Raw genomic sequence first — 19,526 nt, 5'->3', positions numbered from 1 at the left:
GTGCGTGTAGCGGCAGCCGGTTATATCTGACGCTGCATAAAAGTAATAGTTTTATAGACAGCAAGAATAATTTCCTGGTGGATCGTTGTATTGTAGAGACGCATGGAATAGCAATTGCCGGAAAATTTTCAACTAGTTCTCTTCCGTATTATGATGCCAATGTTGAGTTAATGGTCCTTAAACCAGCGGAAATAAATAATTGTGCAGCCGCCAAAAATAAAGAAATACGGCGTGACGAAAGTAAATGTTCGGCGTCTAAAAATGCGTAGGCCTACTGTAAGACAAGGCATTCATATGATTTTACAAACTTCTTTTTGAGCCTGATTTAAATTTTTCGAAGGAAAAAGTGGGGTTCATCTTGGATTCGAAGATATACGGTACTATATTTTTTCAGAATGAAATTAAACATACACTTTCACGTAGTATCGGATTACGAAAAATAACAAACAAGTAAGCCGTAGTGTGGATATCATCTACGGAAACGCAAGTTTTGAACAAACTGATTGCCGTTTCATACCGATTTTAAAGTGCATGAGGGGTTTTTCATCTTTTATAAAAAATCGGATATAACGACATTCCGTTATAGCGAGTACATTTTTCGCTGTTATGAATTCTCGCTATAACGGAATTCTACTGTATATAAATTATATCAGTAAAGAACTGGAATCACAGATGAGTTTCTAACAGGATTGTCCCTTGTCCTGACAGTTATTTATGCAACAGCCTTTTACGTAACGAGCGAGATGTTTTCGTCCGGACGGAATTTCAAAATGAGTAACTTAACCTAAACTTATCACTTTAGTGACCGTTGCGTACAATATTGTATTTCATACTGTGGTGAATTTACTTATTTTAAATTAAATATTTAAATATAGTTGATGTTGACACGACATCATGCAAACTATCCATGTTCGTCGACTCGTGCAGTGACCTTTTTGGTTGTTGTGGATGATAGTTGTGAGCATGTTGCAAAGAAAGATGGAGTTACATGATAGAGAAACATCAAAATTAAACACTGAACAATCCACTAAGTTACCATACCTGAGTCGTAAACATGGTCCTCCGGTGTTGGATAAATGAAGGTAATAGGAAATTTGTGATATTTATCTGCAGGAAATGGATCTACCTATACATTAGTAAACATGGTGATGGCAGCGGGTTGCTTGAGCTGGGAATGCAGAGATGCCATTTTTGGGTATGGAACCACAGTGCTGTAATCAGGCGGGAAAACAATTCAGTAAGGTTAAGTTAGGTGTTCTCTGATTCATAATCTCCCTGTCTATCCATGTTTACATTACTGTGAAACGGAATTCAACCAATCGGGACGATTTCTAATAAAAAAGTACACAAAGTAATATTACAGTACCGTAAAGTGTCATATTCCTTATTTTATACTATTTTGAGGACGGAAAGGAGGCAATTACGTCATAGAATGAATGATAAAAATAACATCTAAAATCCGAAATTGGAATAGTGTTACACTCCGTTGCTAATTTATCGTAACCATTACACTTATTCTTTTATTAATCAGGCAAGTATCTCGTCTGGATCTGGTGTATTTACAAGGCTATGTAAAAGCAAGAGGTCATAACATTGTATGACTGTGGCAATCTAGCCATTTCATAGCAAAATCATTTTATGTTTCTTTAGCTAAAAAGCATTCAACATACATTCAGTAGAAAAATACAAAAATGTAAGTATAACTGTTCTGAAACAGATTTGTATCCATCTACACCTTACTGGATTAGTGAAAGAACTTACTAAATAATGTTCCACTCAGCATGTCTCCTTATTTTGCAAATAAAATATTGTTTAATTTGTTGCAAAATTACCTAAAAGTGTCCACTTTTTAATAATTCTCTATCAGGACCCTATTTCATAAATCCCGACAGTTGTTACAAACCAATATAAATGGTCCGTTATTGGACATTATAAATTTTCCAGCTAACTCATTCCTGGTTGCCAGCGTTTCACCCCCGTGTGCTAGGATGGGCTCATCAGGTGGTACCTAGCACACCTACCAAGACGCTGGCTAGTGCATACCATGGAGGCCACTGCGTAGGCTAATTGTAGCCACCGGCAGTGCCAATGCACTATGAGAGACTTTGTCTCGTTACCAAAAATTGGTGCCTGCTTGGCCATTAGATGATATAGATCTTGATTCCCATAGGGAATATGAAATATATGTTCCGAATGAGTAAATTTTTAATACCAATATAAATGGTCCGTTATTGGACATTATAAATTTTCCAGGTAACTCATTCCTGGTTGCACGGTATGCACTAGCCAGCGTCTTGGTAGGTGTGCTAGGTACCAACTGATGAGCCCAGCCTAGCACACGGGGGCGAAACGCTGGCAACCAGGAATGAGTTAGCTGGAAAATTTATAATGTCCAATAATGGACCATTTATATTGGTATTATAAATTTACTCATTTGGAACATATATTTCATATTCCCTATGGGAATCAACATCTATATCAGTTGTTACAAATTCGATAATTATGTCAGATTACAAACTTGTCAATATTTCCTGATAATTTTCTCTTTCATAAATGTTACAAATTTCTCATATGTGGCAGGCATAATATTGTAAATTATCAGACTTAAAAGAACTTGTTTCATAAACACGAAAATTGTATGTCAAATCTGAAATGTACCAGTACTGTATTATCTTAGTTTGGCAATGACCAAAAAAATACTTTGCACTCTTGGACTATGAATTCGGGACTGTGAAAGCTGTCCATTAGGCTGGAACGTGTAAAAGCAGCGTGAACAGTGCTGGACAGGTGTGCAGACGGTTGATATGATAATGGTTTGCATAGATGTATCATCCTGTAGTTTTGTTTTTGCTTTGCAGTATCCTCCTGACTGTTTTAGGTTTAAAATCATTTTGATTACAGTACGTTAAATACTCTGTATACGTAATGATACGCCATACCACAGGTCCCAGCAAGAAATAGCTTAAAAAATGTATATTCTGTTCATACACAACTTTTGTTCCAATATAACATTTGAAGGCAAATATAATAATCGTAAGATTTCAGCTACCGGGTTGCGAATAATCTGATATGCAGTTTAGACAGCCTGTGTAGGCTACCAAATTTACCTGCCTAAAAGTACACAACTAAGAGATTGATATTAATTTACCTAGTCCCCAGATGCGACCTCCTCGGAATTCACCTTCATATTTCATGCCGTCGGCTCTCCAGAACACACCGTGGCCATGGAACCAACCTTGCATAAACTCGCCTTCATATCTAAAAAGAAATTAAAGCAAGCCAAAATAATTTTTTGTAAAGTCTATCTAAAATATACCTAATAATAATCTGTGAGAATGTTGAATGTTACACTATCTTCAAACTTAAGAAATAATCATAATCATCATCATGCAAGATTGACCAAGTAGCTTATCGTTTAGGTACTGGCAAAAGAGGAAGACCAAGTCACCATGGTTGATGGAAGTAAACAAAGATCTGCAGGAACTGGGAAGCACAGGAAGACCGGACATCTCTCAGGAGGATGCTTAAACAAAAGAAGTTCCAGGACAAACCACCATGAAGGAAGACAGGTAGCCTCTGGACAAAGGAGAAAAAAAACACAGCTGGAGGATGTGGAATTACTGGGAAACATCAAAACCCACTGCAAACACGATAGTTGAATATCATGGTCCTTAGTCGGCCTATACGAAACAAGAATAATAATAATCATGGGATACATCAGAGCATCTGGAATCCAATGCGACGGCAGGTCGATGCATGTATCATTGCTAAAGGAAGGCATTTTGAACATTCCATGTAAGAAAGTCTCTCATGTGGTATGCAGATACATTATTTTCCAGGTGTTTCCCATGATTAACATACTGTGTAGAGTTGTAGAAAATGAGTTCTAACATAGAAATAAAGCTTTTCCGGACCCGTGACCTTAAAACTATTATCTTCATCTACGTGTGAGGAATGTGCAGTAGCGGCCGGCACTTAAGGACTCGCATACGGTGTTATCATTAGAGAACGAAAAGGTTCCTTTATTTTCTCTCAACATTTGAAGTCAGATATTGGACTTGAATAATGCTAAGTGGTGGCCACTGGACTCTGAGGCCAGCGGTGGGGGAGGGGGGCGTCCACAGTACTTTTTCCCGCAAACCTTTCTTTGCTACTGACCAGTACCACCGCACTCATTCAAGTTGTCCGTGCGAAAACAAACTTATTCACTGCTGCCAACCCTCACAAAATGCAGGATGCAAGCCAGAGGCCCAATTTGAATCAAAATTCCTCGTCTCAAATGTTACATTTCAATATAATTATTTGTTATTTTTTGTCTTAAAATATAAATAATAGGGCAAACAAGGTCATAAATTATATAATTTTATTGCAAAACTGTAAATTCTAATCAATAAGTTATTAAACTTTCAGCGCGCAGTTCACTGGTAAATGTTTTCAGGTTGAAGACAAGGCACGGACTTCCGAACTTCCGTCTGAGGATGTAGTGTTGGTGAGGGGGTTGAGATGTAAGTGGGGAGCGCGCTGGTGGACGGTTTCGCGAGGAGGAAGGGTGCGGGAAGAGGCTTCACCGGGGCAGAGTCCGTAGCAGTGTAGCAGTAAAGATTTCCTCGCAAACTCCTACACGAGCATGCACCAGCCAAATCTCCATGGTTATATACAATAAAATTATATAATTTATGACCTTGTTTGCCCTGTTATTTATATTTTAAGACAAAAAATAACAAATAATTATATTGAAATGTAACATTTGAGACTAGGAATTTTGATTCAAATTGGGCCTCTGGCTTGCATCCTGCATTTTGTGAGGATTGGCAGCAGTGAATAAGTTTGTTTTCGCATGGACAACTTGAATGAGTGCGATGGTACTGGTCAGTAGCAAAGAAAGGTTTGCGGGAAAAAGTACTGTGGACGCCCCCCTCCCCCACCGCTGGCCTCAGAGTCCAGTGGCCGCCACTGGTAATGTGTCTGTACCTTACTATACTCTGTATGTTGCTAATTTAATTATGGAACAACAAAATGAACTTCTCTGGACAAACGCATTCAAATTTTGCATTTTTTGGACACACAGTGTAATTGTTACGAATTATTTAAATAGGAATGCAAAATAATAAAAATTGAATAGCATCTTTTATGTATGATTTGTTCTACTGTGAAATTCCCTTTTTTCTAATTTTTAAATCTGCATAGATCTAATGGAAAATGGTATGCAGTTTTAACACAAAGTACAAAATACAACAAATCGACCTGATACACCTGAACAGGTAACAAAGTACAAAACCATTACGTATAGCACTGGTGTTTAGGTCAGAAGTCACTATAATTAGTTTTGATGGAGATCTTGACAAATTTCCCCGGTCCAGTAAACTCCATGAATCAAATCTCCCTTATCTACAAGAGTAGGTAGAAAAAGAGAGAGCTGGACCAGGGTCAAATGGGCAAAATGGTGGCTATACATGGGCTCTTGTGGGACTAACTCCTGGGACCTGGGCCAGGGGCATGTGAGCAAGATAACTCCTATACCCTATTCGTACAGACCTAACTAGAGGGCTCCCTCAGGGAGCTCACAACTTGTAACTTATGACCTATTAGTTTCATCAGCCTAACATTCGAGAACCGAGACAAGGGCAATGTATGTTCTACATCACTGGTGACGGCAATTTTTGTGCTGAGTCAGCACCCGAGGCCATTGACGCCTAGTAGTGTACCTATGCGGGTTCTAACCCAAGGTCATTGACCATTAGTATAGTAGTAATGCGATATGGATTCGCATAAGAGAGCATACCTAACCTCACTTTTATGGCCAGATGCCCTTCCCAACATATATTTTGCATAAGAGAGCAGGCCTAATCTCATAGTTGCCATCTTGGAGGAGCCTAACCTCACTTTTAAGGCCACATGCCCTTCCTGACGCACTCTTGAAGGGGCCTAATCGCACAGGGCCTAGTTTTACGACCAGCTGCCCCTCGCGAAGCCATCTTGCCAGGTGCACTTACCGACGCCATCCTCGAGGGGCTTAACTTCGCTTTTGCGCCCAGATGCCCTTCCCGAGGCCATCTTGAGTAGTAGGGCAATGGGGATTTGCATAAGAGATCACACCAAAACTCATGGAGAGGCCTAACTATACAGGGCCTAGTTTTACGGTCAGATGCCCTTCCCGTCGCCATTTTTTAGGGCCTAACTACACAGGGTCCCAGTTTTCCGTTCACATGCCATTCACATCGCCAGTTTGATCCTCCCACCAGAGTGGGCACATACGGCCAGATTTCCTTCCCGACGCCATTTTGCAGGGGCCTAACTACACAGGGCCCAGTTTTTTCGGTCAGATACCCTTCCCGACGCCATTTTGCAGGGGCCTACATAACAGGGCCCCAGTTTTACGGCCAGATGACCTTCCCGTCGCCATTTTGATACTCCCACCAGAGGGGCACATATGGCCTAACCTAGTTTTATGATCAGATGCCCTTCCCGACGTCATCTTGTTGGGGCCTAACTACACCTTCTCCATCCTGACCTAGTTTTACGGTCATATGCCCTTCCCGTCACCATTTTAGGGGCCTATCGGCCTATGTACACTGTCGCCATATTGGCCCAGTTTTCCGGCCAGATGCTTTTCCCTTCGCTAGTTTGGAGGGGCCTAACTACACAATCGCCATGTTCTGTCGCCATTTTGGAGGGGCCTAACTACACAGTCGCCGTCTTGGGCTCAGTTTTACGGACAGATCTTTCCGTCGCCATTTTGAAGGGCCTAACTACACAGTCGCCATCTTGGGCTCAGTTTTACAGTCAGATGCCCTTCTATCCTCACAGACGTATTTTGGAGGGGCCTAACTACACAGTCGCATTCCTGAGCCCAGTTCTAAGGATAGATGCCCTTCCCTCTTCACAGAAGCCAGTTTTGGAGGGGCCTAACTACACAGTCGCATTCCTGAGCCCAGTTTTACGGACAGATGCCCTTCCCTCCTTACAGACGCAATTTTGGAGGGGCCTAACTACACAGTCGCAATCTTGGGCCCTGTATTTCGGTCAGATGCCTTCCCTCCTCCTCCCTATCTGGCCTAGTCCCCCCTTGAAGTAGTGACAGAGCTCTGACGTAATAAGCGCGGGCGATTTAAAAATGCACACAACCGAACGCGCAGGCCTTCTCTTGACAGAGCTGTGACGTCACTGCGTGAGTGATTTGAATTGTGGACTGATAGCTAAGGGTGCATGGCGTGTGTCCATTGCTTGTCTCGTTTATCTACGGTGTCGGTTTTTTGTGGTGAGATTAATCTGTTAATATCGATTGCCGGATGCTCTTCCTAACGTCAGGGAAGATGAAATGAATGTCATGATATATGGAGAGAGGGTAAAACCCGGCAGTGGCACATAGCCTTTCCCTGTCGAATAGCATCGAGAGGTCTGTTCAAGCCTTTACGTCTCCATCCGACAGACAAATAACCAACAAGAGCATTATATGCCCTCACTGCGGAAAGGATTTGAAAGCTTCTTTGGGGACCCAATTTAGTAAGGTAATTAGAAATTGTATACCACCACCTACCTTACCCTGCCAGGCTGAATGGCTCAGACGGATGAGACACTGGCCTTCCCGTCGCAAACTTTTGCCTCACCCCATACACGACCCTCCTCTTTCTCCTCCTCTTAAAACGCATCTCTACTTAGTTGTCCCACCTGTGCCAGAGTTGTCTCCGATGGAACAGAGCACGTGCCATACTAAGGTCATCCCGTTTTAACATGCTGCGATCATGTCAACATGGTTATGCATGTTTAGACTTGTTCGTTATCAAGGTTACTCTCTAGTAAACTCGTGCCTTTATAGATGGTATAAGACTAAATATTTTCGATAGGTGTGAGGAGGCAAAGGGAATGCAATAAGTAGAACATTTTGAATTTAATGAAAACCCAAGCAATAGTCCAATCGAATCAGGTTGTGATTTGAAATCAATCTTGAATAATGACTCAATAACGCAGATATGTGTGACGTTGCTCACAGTAAGTGAGAACTTGTAATTATTATTTTATTGTAGCTTTCAAACGACACAAGTCCAAGACTATGTGGCTGAAGACCGAGTTCGATTGGTGGATTATATGAGACGGTTGTTTCAGGCCCTTTCTACGCGTACGGCGAACGTTCTTACATCGTTGGTCATCATGTGCACACTGATGCTCTTTGTCTACTGTCCGGGTTTGAGATAAGAACATAAGATATAATCACCCGCACATGCGTGTATTTAATTTTTGCACAAGGTTTTTATAGTAAACAGTGTCTGCACTGCTTCCGATATAACGTATGAGCTCAAATGGAGGAGGTAAGTCTCCATAGTTATCGAAATACCATACTTTAGATTTACGTTTTACTTAGGTAACGTAATGAGCTCCAGGTCCGCGACTGTTGTCTAAGTTAATTACAGCACTCTCGTGAGCATGCTGGCAGTTGATAGCGCATATACACACCTCGAAAATAATGAACTCCCAGTTGTTTAGGAAACGGAAAAACTTCTTCGTGGGTTTCAGCTCGATGTGGCAGTGCATTCAGTAGATTTTTTGGTGATATGTAGATACCAAGCCCTTTTTTGTGTGGCGCTAGCTTCATGTGTACGCCTTTGACTCATAATGCAAATTGCCTCCATTGTCTTCTTATGACGTTCACTCTCTTTCAACTGTTGCTTCGCTTCTTCTACAGCCTTAACAGTTCTTGCTACAGCACTAGCACCACCCAGAAAAGACCCTAAAGCTGCCAATCCAGCAAACATCGTAGGAATAAATCCTCCTCGTTTTGGTCCAGCAATAATTCGTGCACGTTTACAAAACATCGCTCTGCACTTTGAAGAAATTCTCGCTCTTACTGCGCATAGTTCCTTAGTAATAGCTACACGTGGATGGTATTCCCCTCGTGTAGCTTTTCGTGCAGCTTTTACAACTTCTTCCCATCCAACTATTTTATTTTTTTCTTCATAACGTTTGGATATCGTTGTTTCACCATTCTGTACACGATTGTACTCGTCAAGAGCGAAATATGAACTGACAGTTACCTGTTTCGTTTCATATATATATTATTGCCTTATTTATTATTCAGATACCATGAAGATTATAAAGCAGCAAGACACACTACCTGTTAGTGACATAGTGCCACACCTCTTACCTAGCTCTGGTGTAACTACAAAAAGACGACATTGAATCTTGTATCCTTTTACTATTCGATGTATTATATCTGGCCCATCGGGATGTGGGAAGACAAATCGTTTACTCGCACTCATTATCTCTTTACATGGTATATGCTTCGAGAATATTCACGTTTTCGCTAAGTCACTTTATCAACCGCTATATACTATTCTACAAATCGTAATGCAAGATCTGGTTAAAGATGGAATGAAATATTTTCGATTTAAGTCACATGAGCAAGTACCATGATGATGTGCTTCCCAATTCTCTTATGATCTTTGATGATGTCGCAACAGAACAGCAAAATTTAATTCGTACATACTTTAGTATGGGGCGACATAAATACGTAGATTGCATCTATTTATGTCAAGCCTATTCTCGTGTGCCTAAGCAGTTGATAAGCGACAACGCAAATATTATCGTGCTTTTTCGGCAAATTGAGAGCAACATGCGGCATGTCTATGATGATCATGTTAACATTGATATGACATTCAATGACTTTAAACGTATGTGTGCTACATACTGGTCATCACATCGTGACGGCTTTTTAGTTACTGATAACGAAAGTGATGTTTATTGTGGACGATATCACATGGGTTTTGATCATTTTATATGCATCACCACAGAGTTACAGTCACCACTTGATCAAAACAAAAAACCAAACCCCATGGCACTACAGCCCTTGAAGGGCCTTGGCATGCCAAGCGGCCGCTGCTCAGCCCGAAGGCCTGCAGGTTACGAGGTGTCGTGTAGTCAGCACGACGAATCCTCTCGGCCGTTATTCTTGGCTTTCTAGACCGGGGCCGCTATCTCACCGTTAGATAGCTCCTAAATTCTAATCACGTAGGCTGAGTGGACTTCGAACCAGCCCTCAGGTCCAGGTAAAAATCCCTGACCTGGCCGGGAATCGAACCCGGGGCCTCCAGGGGAGAGGCAGGCGCGCTACCCCTACACCACGGGGCCGGCCCACATGATCAAAAACCAACATCATGTTAACACCCAGCAAAGAGATTACAAAACATATAATCCGTGCTCGAAACAACATTCGACGAAAATTTAAAGAGCTGAAACGTATTCAAGTAGACACTGATTTATTTTTGAACTAGGTACACCATTGAAAGAAGTTTTCAATTTTTCTTCATTGCCCCAGTCTACTACAAGTCTTGTTTCTATGCAATCATCTTATAATAAAGAGAAGCATGGACAAGAAAAGCATGAAGAAGAAAAGCGGGGTGAGGAAGAGGTGAAGCAGGATAGGGACGAAGAAGAGGATACTTCACCATCTAAGCGTGTTAAGTTTTTAACTACGGATGTTAATGCTGAAACACCTACTACATCAATACAATATCTACCTTCTTTGTCTGAGGTTATGATTACGCCAGAGTATCCTAATCAGTTTAAGACTTTTATTCGAAATACAAACTGACACAACCTACGGCATTCGCCATGAAGACGACTGTTTCTGGATAGGTAATGCAAATGTTAAGATTAATCGCAACAGACTCATCTCAAAAGGTGTTACCTATAAACCTACTAAAGGACACTTAGAACTTCTTTTCTCACGAATATCTGACAAGGATATAATTTTACAGGATGATTTAAAAATATATAAAGCAATACTTTTTGCTACTGACGCAACACGACGTAATTACAAGAGGACAGAACCATCAACCGACTGCACGTGGTCTTAATGTTAGCTACAAGCCTTTGCTGCCGTATGTAGACGTAAGATACTGGAAAGACCCTAACTTACTCGTTGAACGATTACAACTTCTAAGAGCTTCGCAAGATGCTAGTCACACAGGTCACGAATCAGAAATTCTAGAAATAGAGAGAGAATTACGTCATGCGGGTATTATTCAGTAATAGCTCATCAAGATAAGACACCGCCTGTAAAGATAAGCATCGCACACGAGTTACATAAACCAGCACGTCGCACCTACTGTCGCAGACGCGTTATTACACGCGGAAAAGGTGATCTCTGGCAAGCAGACTTAGTAGAAATGATTCCATATGCCTCTAGCAATACGGGGTATATCTATTTACTGGCATCGATGTGTACTCTAAGTTTGTTTTTGCATAACCGCGCGTTCTAAGACAGCAGTTCAAGTCAAAAACGAATTTAAACATATTATTGAATAATCCAAACGTTGCCCAAGGCTTCTTCAAACCTATCAAGGTAAAGAGTTTTACACCAAGGGTTTTTCTTCTTACCTCAAGTTACTTGGCATTCATACTACTCTACGTTCAACTATCTCAAGGTAAGTGTTGTAGAATGCTTTAATCGTACACTCAAAACAATGATGTGGCGAGAATTTACAGCTCAAGGTTCTTATCGTTGGATTGAACTGCTACCTGTACTCGTGTACTAAGAATACACCAGGCTTGGATGCTATTCATCTTGTAATAAAACGGCTCACCCGCGCCACCATCGCTTTAAAAAGGTGATTTCGTTCGCATCAGCAAACACAAGTCTATCTTTGCAAAAGGATACATCCCTAACTGGAGCAAGAAATTTTTTCAAATCAGGAGTGTTAAGCTTACTAATCCAGTTACGTATTTACTTCGGGATCTTTCAGGACAGCCATTGAAGGAGGATTCTACATCGAAGAACTGCAGGAAACAAAGTAACCTGATCACTATTTAATCGAACGTGTTATTCGACGTTGTGGAAATAAACTCTATGTCAAATGGCTTTGTTTTAATAACAACTTCTATTCATGGATTAATAAAGAGGATGTACTTTAAAACTTGAGTTTTTTAATTCACGAATCTCTACCTCTCCTGTCTACTATATCATAAGACAAGATTAAACTTGCAAGTCAACATCATTACTACTAGTTAATTTAGGACATACTGTAGGGGAGGATTAATATTTAAAAATGAAACGATACCTGCAACATGTTTCACAATTCGTATTTATTTTAGAATATATACATTTTTCTTCAAGTAAATCTGTTCTGTCCTTTCTTACATAGATTATTTTTACTGTGTTCGCTGTTTAATGACACCACCCAGTAACAGTTTTCCTTTCATTGCACCGGCAACGACAAGTGCTGCTATCTTCTCAGCAACTGTAGCATTAGGTGACGACACACGCTGCATAGCTTTACGATACAGATTTTCATCAGCTACACGTCTTGGTTCAGGATTGTTTTTACGATAAGCAATGTCATATTCTTTGCAGGCAGCATCTAACATATTAATACCAGGATCACCACGTGCCAAGCGGACATCAAGTCGAGTTCCAGGGCCACAGCACTGGTAACTAGGAAGACGAAGCTCAAAAGGAAGAAGATCAATCACCTTATTGATGAGTCAATGCCCAGCATGCTTCCTCACCTTTCTCACAGCACGTCTCTTCACCTTTTTTCTGCGACAATTTTCTTACTGTTTTCGCAGCCATGATAAGTGTTTATAAGGGAAGACAACTCGTTAGTTTTAGGTCCGTGATACAGTTTAATGAGTTGCCATGTACGGCACTGTCTCACTGAAAGTCTCCTAGTTAAACTTACTTGTTTATGATGTAAACTACACGTTTGAAGCTTTGACAAAACAGGATCTTGAGTCCACTCACAAGGCACCTTATCCCAGATCTTTTTACAGCATTCGCAGGTTTTCACAACCCTTTAAAAAAGATCTGCTCTTGACAAATAAGCGTTCATGATCATAGATAGAAAGCGATAAGGTATTCATTTTTCTTCCCACTGCAGACCTAATATTTTTCTATCCATTATGCCTGCTTTTTGTCTTCATCTATTTGCAGACATTAAGGGAAAGGTGGCATAATACTAAACTGACGAGTTTTGGCGCCCACAACACAGTGCAACACCGCCACTTCTTTTTACACAAATTTGTTGCCGTTCACTTTAAAGCCTTGTACACCAGCTATTAATGTTCTTGTCATGATGGAATAAAGCGTTCTATTCTCTATCACAGTATCTCAGAGACTAAAAAAATGCACACTTATACCATCTATAAAGGCTTGAGTTTACTAGAGAGTAACCTTGATAACGAACAAGTCTAAGCATGCATAACAATGTCGACGAAATCGCAACGTGTTAAAACGGAATTTTTAAATCGCCCACGCTTATTACGTCACAGCTCAGTGACTACTCCAAGGGGGGACTAGGCCAGATGAGGAGGATGGAAGGGCATCTGACCGTAAAACTGGGCCCAACATGGCGACTGTGTACTTAGGTCCCTCCAAAATGGCGTCTGTAAGGAGGGAAGGGCATCTGTCCATAAAACTGGGCCCAATATTGCAACTGTGTAGTTAGGCCTCTCCAAAAATGGCGGCTGTGAGGAGGAAAGTGCATCTATCCGTAAAACTAGGCCCAAGATGGCGACTGTGTAGTTAGGCCCTCCAAAACGGCGTCGGGAAGAGCATCTGACCCTAAAAACTGGGCCCTGTGTATTTAGGCTCCTCCAAGGTGGTGTCGAGAAGGGCATCTGGTCATAAAACTAGTTTAGGCCAAATGTGTCCCCCTCTGGTGGGGGATCAAAATGGTGACGGGAAGACCATCTGACCGTAAATCTGGGCCATGTGTAGTTAGGCCCTCCAAAACGGTGTCGGGAAGGGTATCTGACCGTATAAACGGGGCCATTTGTAGTTAGGGCCCTCCAAAATGGCAATGAGAAGGGCACATGACCGTAAAACTAGGCCCTGTGTAGTTAGGCCTTCCATGAGTTTAGGCGTGCTCTATTATGCGAATCCCCATTGCCCTACTACTCAAGATGGCCACGCGAAGGATATCTGGCCATAAAAGTGAGGTTTGGTCCCTCCAAGATGGCGTCGGGAAGGGCATCTGGCTGTAAACCTAGGCCCTGCGAGGTTAGGCCCCTCCAAGATTGCATCGGGAAGGGCATCTGCCATAAAACTAGGCAATGTGAGGTTAGGCCCCTCCAAGACGACGACTGTGAGGTTAAGCTTGCTCTCTTATGCAAAATATGACGTCGCGAAGGGCATCTGACTGTAAAAGTGAGGTTAGCCCCTCCAAGATGGCTACTGTGAGGGTAGGCTTGTATTCTTACGCGAATCCGCAAATTACTACTACTATGCTAGGGATCAATGACCTCGGGTCAGAACCCGCATAGGTACACTACTAGGGGGTCAATGACCACGGGTGCTGACTCAGCATAAAAATGCTGATGCCAGTGATACTTTGCCCTACTATTTACCTAGTATAAACTCACAAGATACTTGTTTAAGTAAGGTAAATTTCATTTTCAGTTCCCAACATTTAAGAACGAAAATAAACCAAGGGGGATGTCAAAAATTTCATGAGAATAACAAAACATTCCTTTTTCATGCATAAATTTCAAATTACCAGAAGGCCTGAGTAAGGAATGATTAAAAATTACCAAGTGTACGTAATATTAATTCATACTAATGTTTAGTTTGTTATTAGAATTTTTCATTTCGATTAATCTCTCTAAAACCTAGAGTCAATTTTGTGCGGCTGATTCTCAATAAAACGTGAAAATTAGCGTCCATGAATCGAGATCTCAAATTCTTTATGAGTTTAACCTTCACACTTACGATCAGAGCCAAACATCGTATAGTGTAATGTTTGGGCCTTGTGAGCCTGTTGTCATTCTTTAGTCATGGCTGTGCACAAAAGCCCTTATTTCAGTGTGCTTTCGTTACATACAGCCTAGTAAATTGGGTTGCCTAAAATAGCAGGCACTTCGGAGAACTATAATAATAATAATAATAATAATAATAATAATAATAATAATAATAATAATAATAATAATAATAATAATAATAATAATAATAATAATAATATATTTCTTGCAGCCAAATAGCCATACAGAAAGAGAGAAAAAATAGTACATGTATACACACTGAACTTGCGTGCTTGCGCCTTGGTTTAAATATTCTTTAATTGTTTTTGTTCTTTTGATGCGGAGTTATACTTGGTAACGTTTACACATGTATCCACACAGTTTGCACTTACATGTCTCTGTCGGTTCATGGTATGAGGTGTTGGTACAAATTAGATGGTGGAAACCATGTACTGCCAGTCTTGTGAATACGTGCCTCAGCTCGAAGCTGGATGTCGTCCATATCCGGTCTATCACTGCCCCAGTTCCAAATAATTCTGAAGGAATGTCTTCTCTCTCTCTCTCTCTCTCTCTCTCTCTCTCTTTTTTTTTTTTTTTTTTTTTTTTTTTTTTTTTTTTTTTTTTTTTTTTTGCTAGGAGATTTTCTGATGCTCTGGTGTTGGGTAGGGTCAGGTGTGTTCAGATGTCTTCAATGAGGAAGGATTCTCGCGCTAGAAGGTAGCCGAGTCTTGATCTTGTTGTCTTGGATACTCCGATCCCTCTTTTTATGCATAGAGCTTTTACTGTTTGTAGAGAGGATAGGTTCTTTTCTGTGAGGTGCGGCCATATGATTTCTATCCCATATGTTAATATAGGCATGATTTTTTGTTCTATATAGTGCCGTCGCCGTCTCTAGGCTGAGTGTTCTGATGTAGTTGATTTCGTGCACCGCCCGTACTGCCTGTGTTGTGCTTTCTCTGTTATATGCTTTGTAAAGCATTTGGCACTCGTTTGCAGAGTAATGCCAAGGTACTTGAAGTCGTTTACTATGGCTACTTTCTGCCTCTTTATGAAGATTTCTGCCATTTCCGGGATCTTTCCTCCTTGCCTAAATACCATCCTTTTTGTTTTTGATGTATTAATTTCAAACTTGTGTTTGTAGCACCATTTCTCTATATCTTTTATCGCGTTTTGTAGTTTTGTGATGTCCTTTGATCCGATCACTATATCATCGGCGTAGACGTACGATACTACGTCTTCCTTATGGGTTATTCTCATTATTTCGTCTCCTGCCAGGATGAAAATTAACGGACTAATTGGGTTACCTTGTAACCTTCCGTTCGTTTGAAGTATCGGTTTTCATCAGAATGATATATTGTCAGAGATTTTTATTTTATTTTTCCATTCTAGTATCGTTTTTATGGTTTCAGTCCACACATTGTTTCTGTTTACGGTTTCTTGCAGCTTCTGAGTCACAAGTTCGCGATTTATGAGGTCGAATGCTTTTGCGAAGTCTATAAACACTACGTAAAAATTTTCTCTTCCTTCAAGGGCTTCCCATATGTTATTGAGCAGTAATTGTATGACCAAGCTCAATAGCTGCAGTCGCTTAAGTGCGGCCAGTATCCAGAAATCGGGAGATAGTGGGTTCGAGCCTCACTGTCGGCAGCGTTGAAGATGGTTTTCCGTGGTTTCCCATTTTCACACCAGGCAAATGCCGGGGCTGTACCTTAATTAAAGCCATGGCCGTTTCCTTCCAATTCCTAGGCCTTTCCTATCCCATCGTCGCCGTAAGACATATCTGTGTCAGTGCGACGTAAAGCAAATAACAAAAAAAGAAAGTAATTGTATGGCGTTAATAGCTGATCTTCCTTTCCTGAATCCGAATTGATTTTCTGGTAGATACGTATCTATTTCTTCTCTGACTCTCGCCACGATTGTTTTTGTGAATATCTTGAACGGTATGTCCTCCTGGGATGTTTGTTATTCCTTTCTTGTTGAGTATATTTCTAAAGTGTGTCATCCATTTTTCCATGTTTATATAGTGTGTCTGCGCTTGTGTCCTGGGACGTAGAGCGATATATGGGTCTTTTCTTGCCTCTTCTACGATTCTTTTACCCTCTTCCTCCAAGTATACTTTTTCTTTTCCCGCGTGAGCGTTTTATAGAGACTTATTTTTCTGTTGTACGCCTGATAGAGTGTAAGGTTCTTCTTGTTCGTTTTTAGTTTATGCAGGGCCTTCAGTACTTCTTTTCTTAGCAGGTAGCATTCCTGGTCGAACCAATGTTTCGCCTTTTGGTTCTTTCTTGGGGTTGCGGCTTGTATTAGCAGTTCCTCAAGTGTTTGTGCCACTTCTTCTAGTCTTGATTCTTCAGTCAGCGTTTCTATTTTTCTTATCTGGTCGATTCGTCCTTCTATTTTTCCGACGTCAATTTTTCTTGATAATAGGCATTTTTTTGGTGCTCACCAATCTCCATGAATTTTTATTTTCATGGGGATATGTTTTCTTATTGGTGTGTGATTTGCTGACCAGATAGGGGTTATTTCTCGTTTTATTTCTCCTTTTATGAGTACAACGCTTGTTCCATTGTGAGAAATGTAGGTTGGTATGTTGCTGTTATTTAATAGGAGAAGGCCATCTTTTTGTAATTTCTCCAATACTTGTTTTGTTTTGTAATTGTGTACATCCAGTCTACAGTTTAAGTCTCCTGCTATTATTAGGGGGTTTTCTTGTTTTCTCTGAGTGATTAGTTGTCCTAATTCGTCTATTATTTCCAAGGCCGTTGTATGTGGTTGAATTCGGCGAATTATGTTTCAGCCCAAACTCCCGATTCATAACCAAACTCTCTGCTTTATCTGTACAGCAGGACCGTCTACTCTTACTAAATGCGAATGCTGCAAATTCATAAAGCCTTGTGCACAAGGGGAGGGTTACTTGTTGACGTTTTAACTACCCGCACTGTAGAGTTTTGGTAAATGTTCCGGTTGCATATTTTCTGTTATCCAATGGAGCGCGAGCTTTATAGTTGAGACTAGTTAGTTTATGCAGAAAATCGAGGAATATTTTTGTTGCTTGGTAGATACTTCAAAAATGAGAATCCACAGTCTGTTTCCAGTCTTTCGACTGGGTCAGGAATGGAATGAATGAAGCCCCCACCTAGCGGCGAGGATAGAAATTGTGCTGGCTGCCGAAACCTGTTGCACTCCTCTGGGTCAATGATTAATGACTGACAGATGAAATGAAATGATATTGGGGAGTATTGCTGGAGTGAAAGACGACAGAAAAAACCGGAGTATCCGGAGAAAAAACCTTCCCCGCCTCCGCATTGCCTAGCACATATCTGGGGATGTGAATCACGGAACCCAGCGGCGAGAGGCCGGTGCGCTGCCGCCTGAGCCACAGACGCTCTTGCATGACATAATTTACGCAGCATTGCTTAACTGCATGAATGATTTTGTGGGTCGATTAGGGCAGTAAGTTTACAATTATAATTTGCCTTAGGTCGCTCCGACACAGGTAGGTCTTATGGCGATGATGGGATGGGAAAGGCCTAGGAGTGGGAAGGAAACAACCGTAGCGTTAATTAAGGTACAGCCCCAGCATTTTCCTGGTGTGAAAATGGAAAACAAAAGAAAACCATCTTCAGGGCTACCGACAGTGGGGTTCGAATCCAGAATATCCCGGATGCAAGCTGACAGCTACGCGCCCCTAACCGCACGGCCAACTCGCCCGGTAAGGGCAGTAAGTGAAAGTATCATACCCTTCATGGGTCCAGAAAGCGTTATGAGATGTGTAGTGCTTTGTGTGGAACACGAAGGTGGGATCGCAAACATATTTTGTAAATAGAATGGTACTGCATGGTGATGGAATTACTGTATATGCAATTTTTTTCTTCATTTCATAACGCGGAGCTTTCTCCTTCAGATTAGAGCGTCCCGCTGCACATACAAAGCAGAGAGGTTGCCCGCACAACGGGAGTTTGGAGTGAAAATATACTTAGTTAGGCCACCCGTCTTTCTTATTTATTTATAGTGCATGATGTTAGTGCCGGGAGTGTTCGGCTCACCTAATACAGGTTTTTCTATTTGACGGCCATAGGCGACCTGCGCGTCTGGGTGGGATTTATGTTGATGTCCGTAAAGATAGTCAGGCATCAGCTACGCTGGGCTGGTCATATCGTCCGCATGCCAGACACACGCCTCCCAAAGAAAATCATGTACTCCCAACTAAAGAATGGCCAGCGTAACCAACGATATAAGGATGTTCTAAAGTATAATCTCAAAATATGTCATATTGATACGGTCAACTGGGAAACTACAGCCGAGGATAGGCCCAAATGGCCTAGCATTGTATACAACGGAGTTGAATATCTAGAACAAGATAGGAGAAGATTAGAAGCTGAGAGGAGGAACCGCAGGAAAGAACGAGCGAATGCAAGGGAAGGTGTTCTTGCACAACCATCTGCTGCAACAACTAGTGTGTGCTGCCACAGCAATAAAATCTGTGCATCCAGAATTGGACTGTTCAACCATCTGCGACGACACAATTAATACGTCCAAATGGCATTGTATTTATTTACTATATATTCGTTGACGAATAAATGCCTATGATGATGCCTGTCGAATAACAACAAGGTGTCTGCTCTAGACTTAACGCGGCATCTGACGACGAATCACCATCAACAGCGTCATATACCCTCGCTGCATACGAACACTGCGCAGATATTTGGAACTGAATTCAGTCTTTTGGCACGCAATCTGACGATTAGAAAGTGTATACCACCACCTCTCCTACCCTGCCGGCCTACATTTAGATT

General features: G+C 41.3%; 1 protein-coding gene across 1 annotated transcript in view; it reads right to left on the bottom strand.

Annotated features, from left to right (window-relative positions):
* rtp (retinophilin) overlaps window positions 1-19,526 on the bottom strand; it is a 39,488-nt gene that overhangs the window by 8,054 nt on the left and 11,908 nt on the right. Inside the window, exon 3 of the mRNA XM_067145988.1 lies at window positions 3,149-3,258. Coding sequence (XP_067002089.1) covers window positions 3,149-3,258 — 110 coding nt within the window. The remainder of the gene's footprint in view (window positions 1-3,148; window positions 3,259-19,526) is intronic.

The sequence above is a fragment of the Anabrus simplex genome, chromosome 1 (genome assembly GCF_040414725.1).
Source record: "Anabrus simplex isolate iqAnaSimp1 chromosome 1, ASM4041472v1, whole genome shotgun sequence".
Lineage (NCBI taxonomy): Eukaryota > Metazoa > Arthropoda > Insecta > Orthoptera > Tettigoniidae > Anabrus > Anabrus simplex.
The sequence above is the reverse complement of the archived record's forward strand: the minus strand, read 5'-3'. Positions and strand labels throughout refer to the sequence as shown.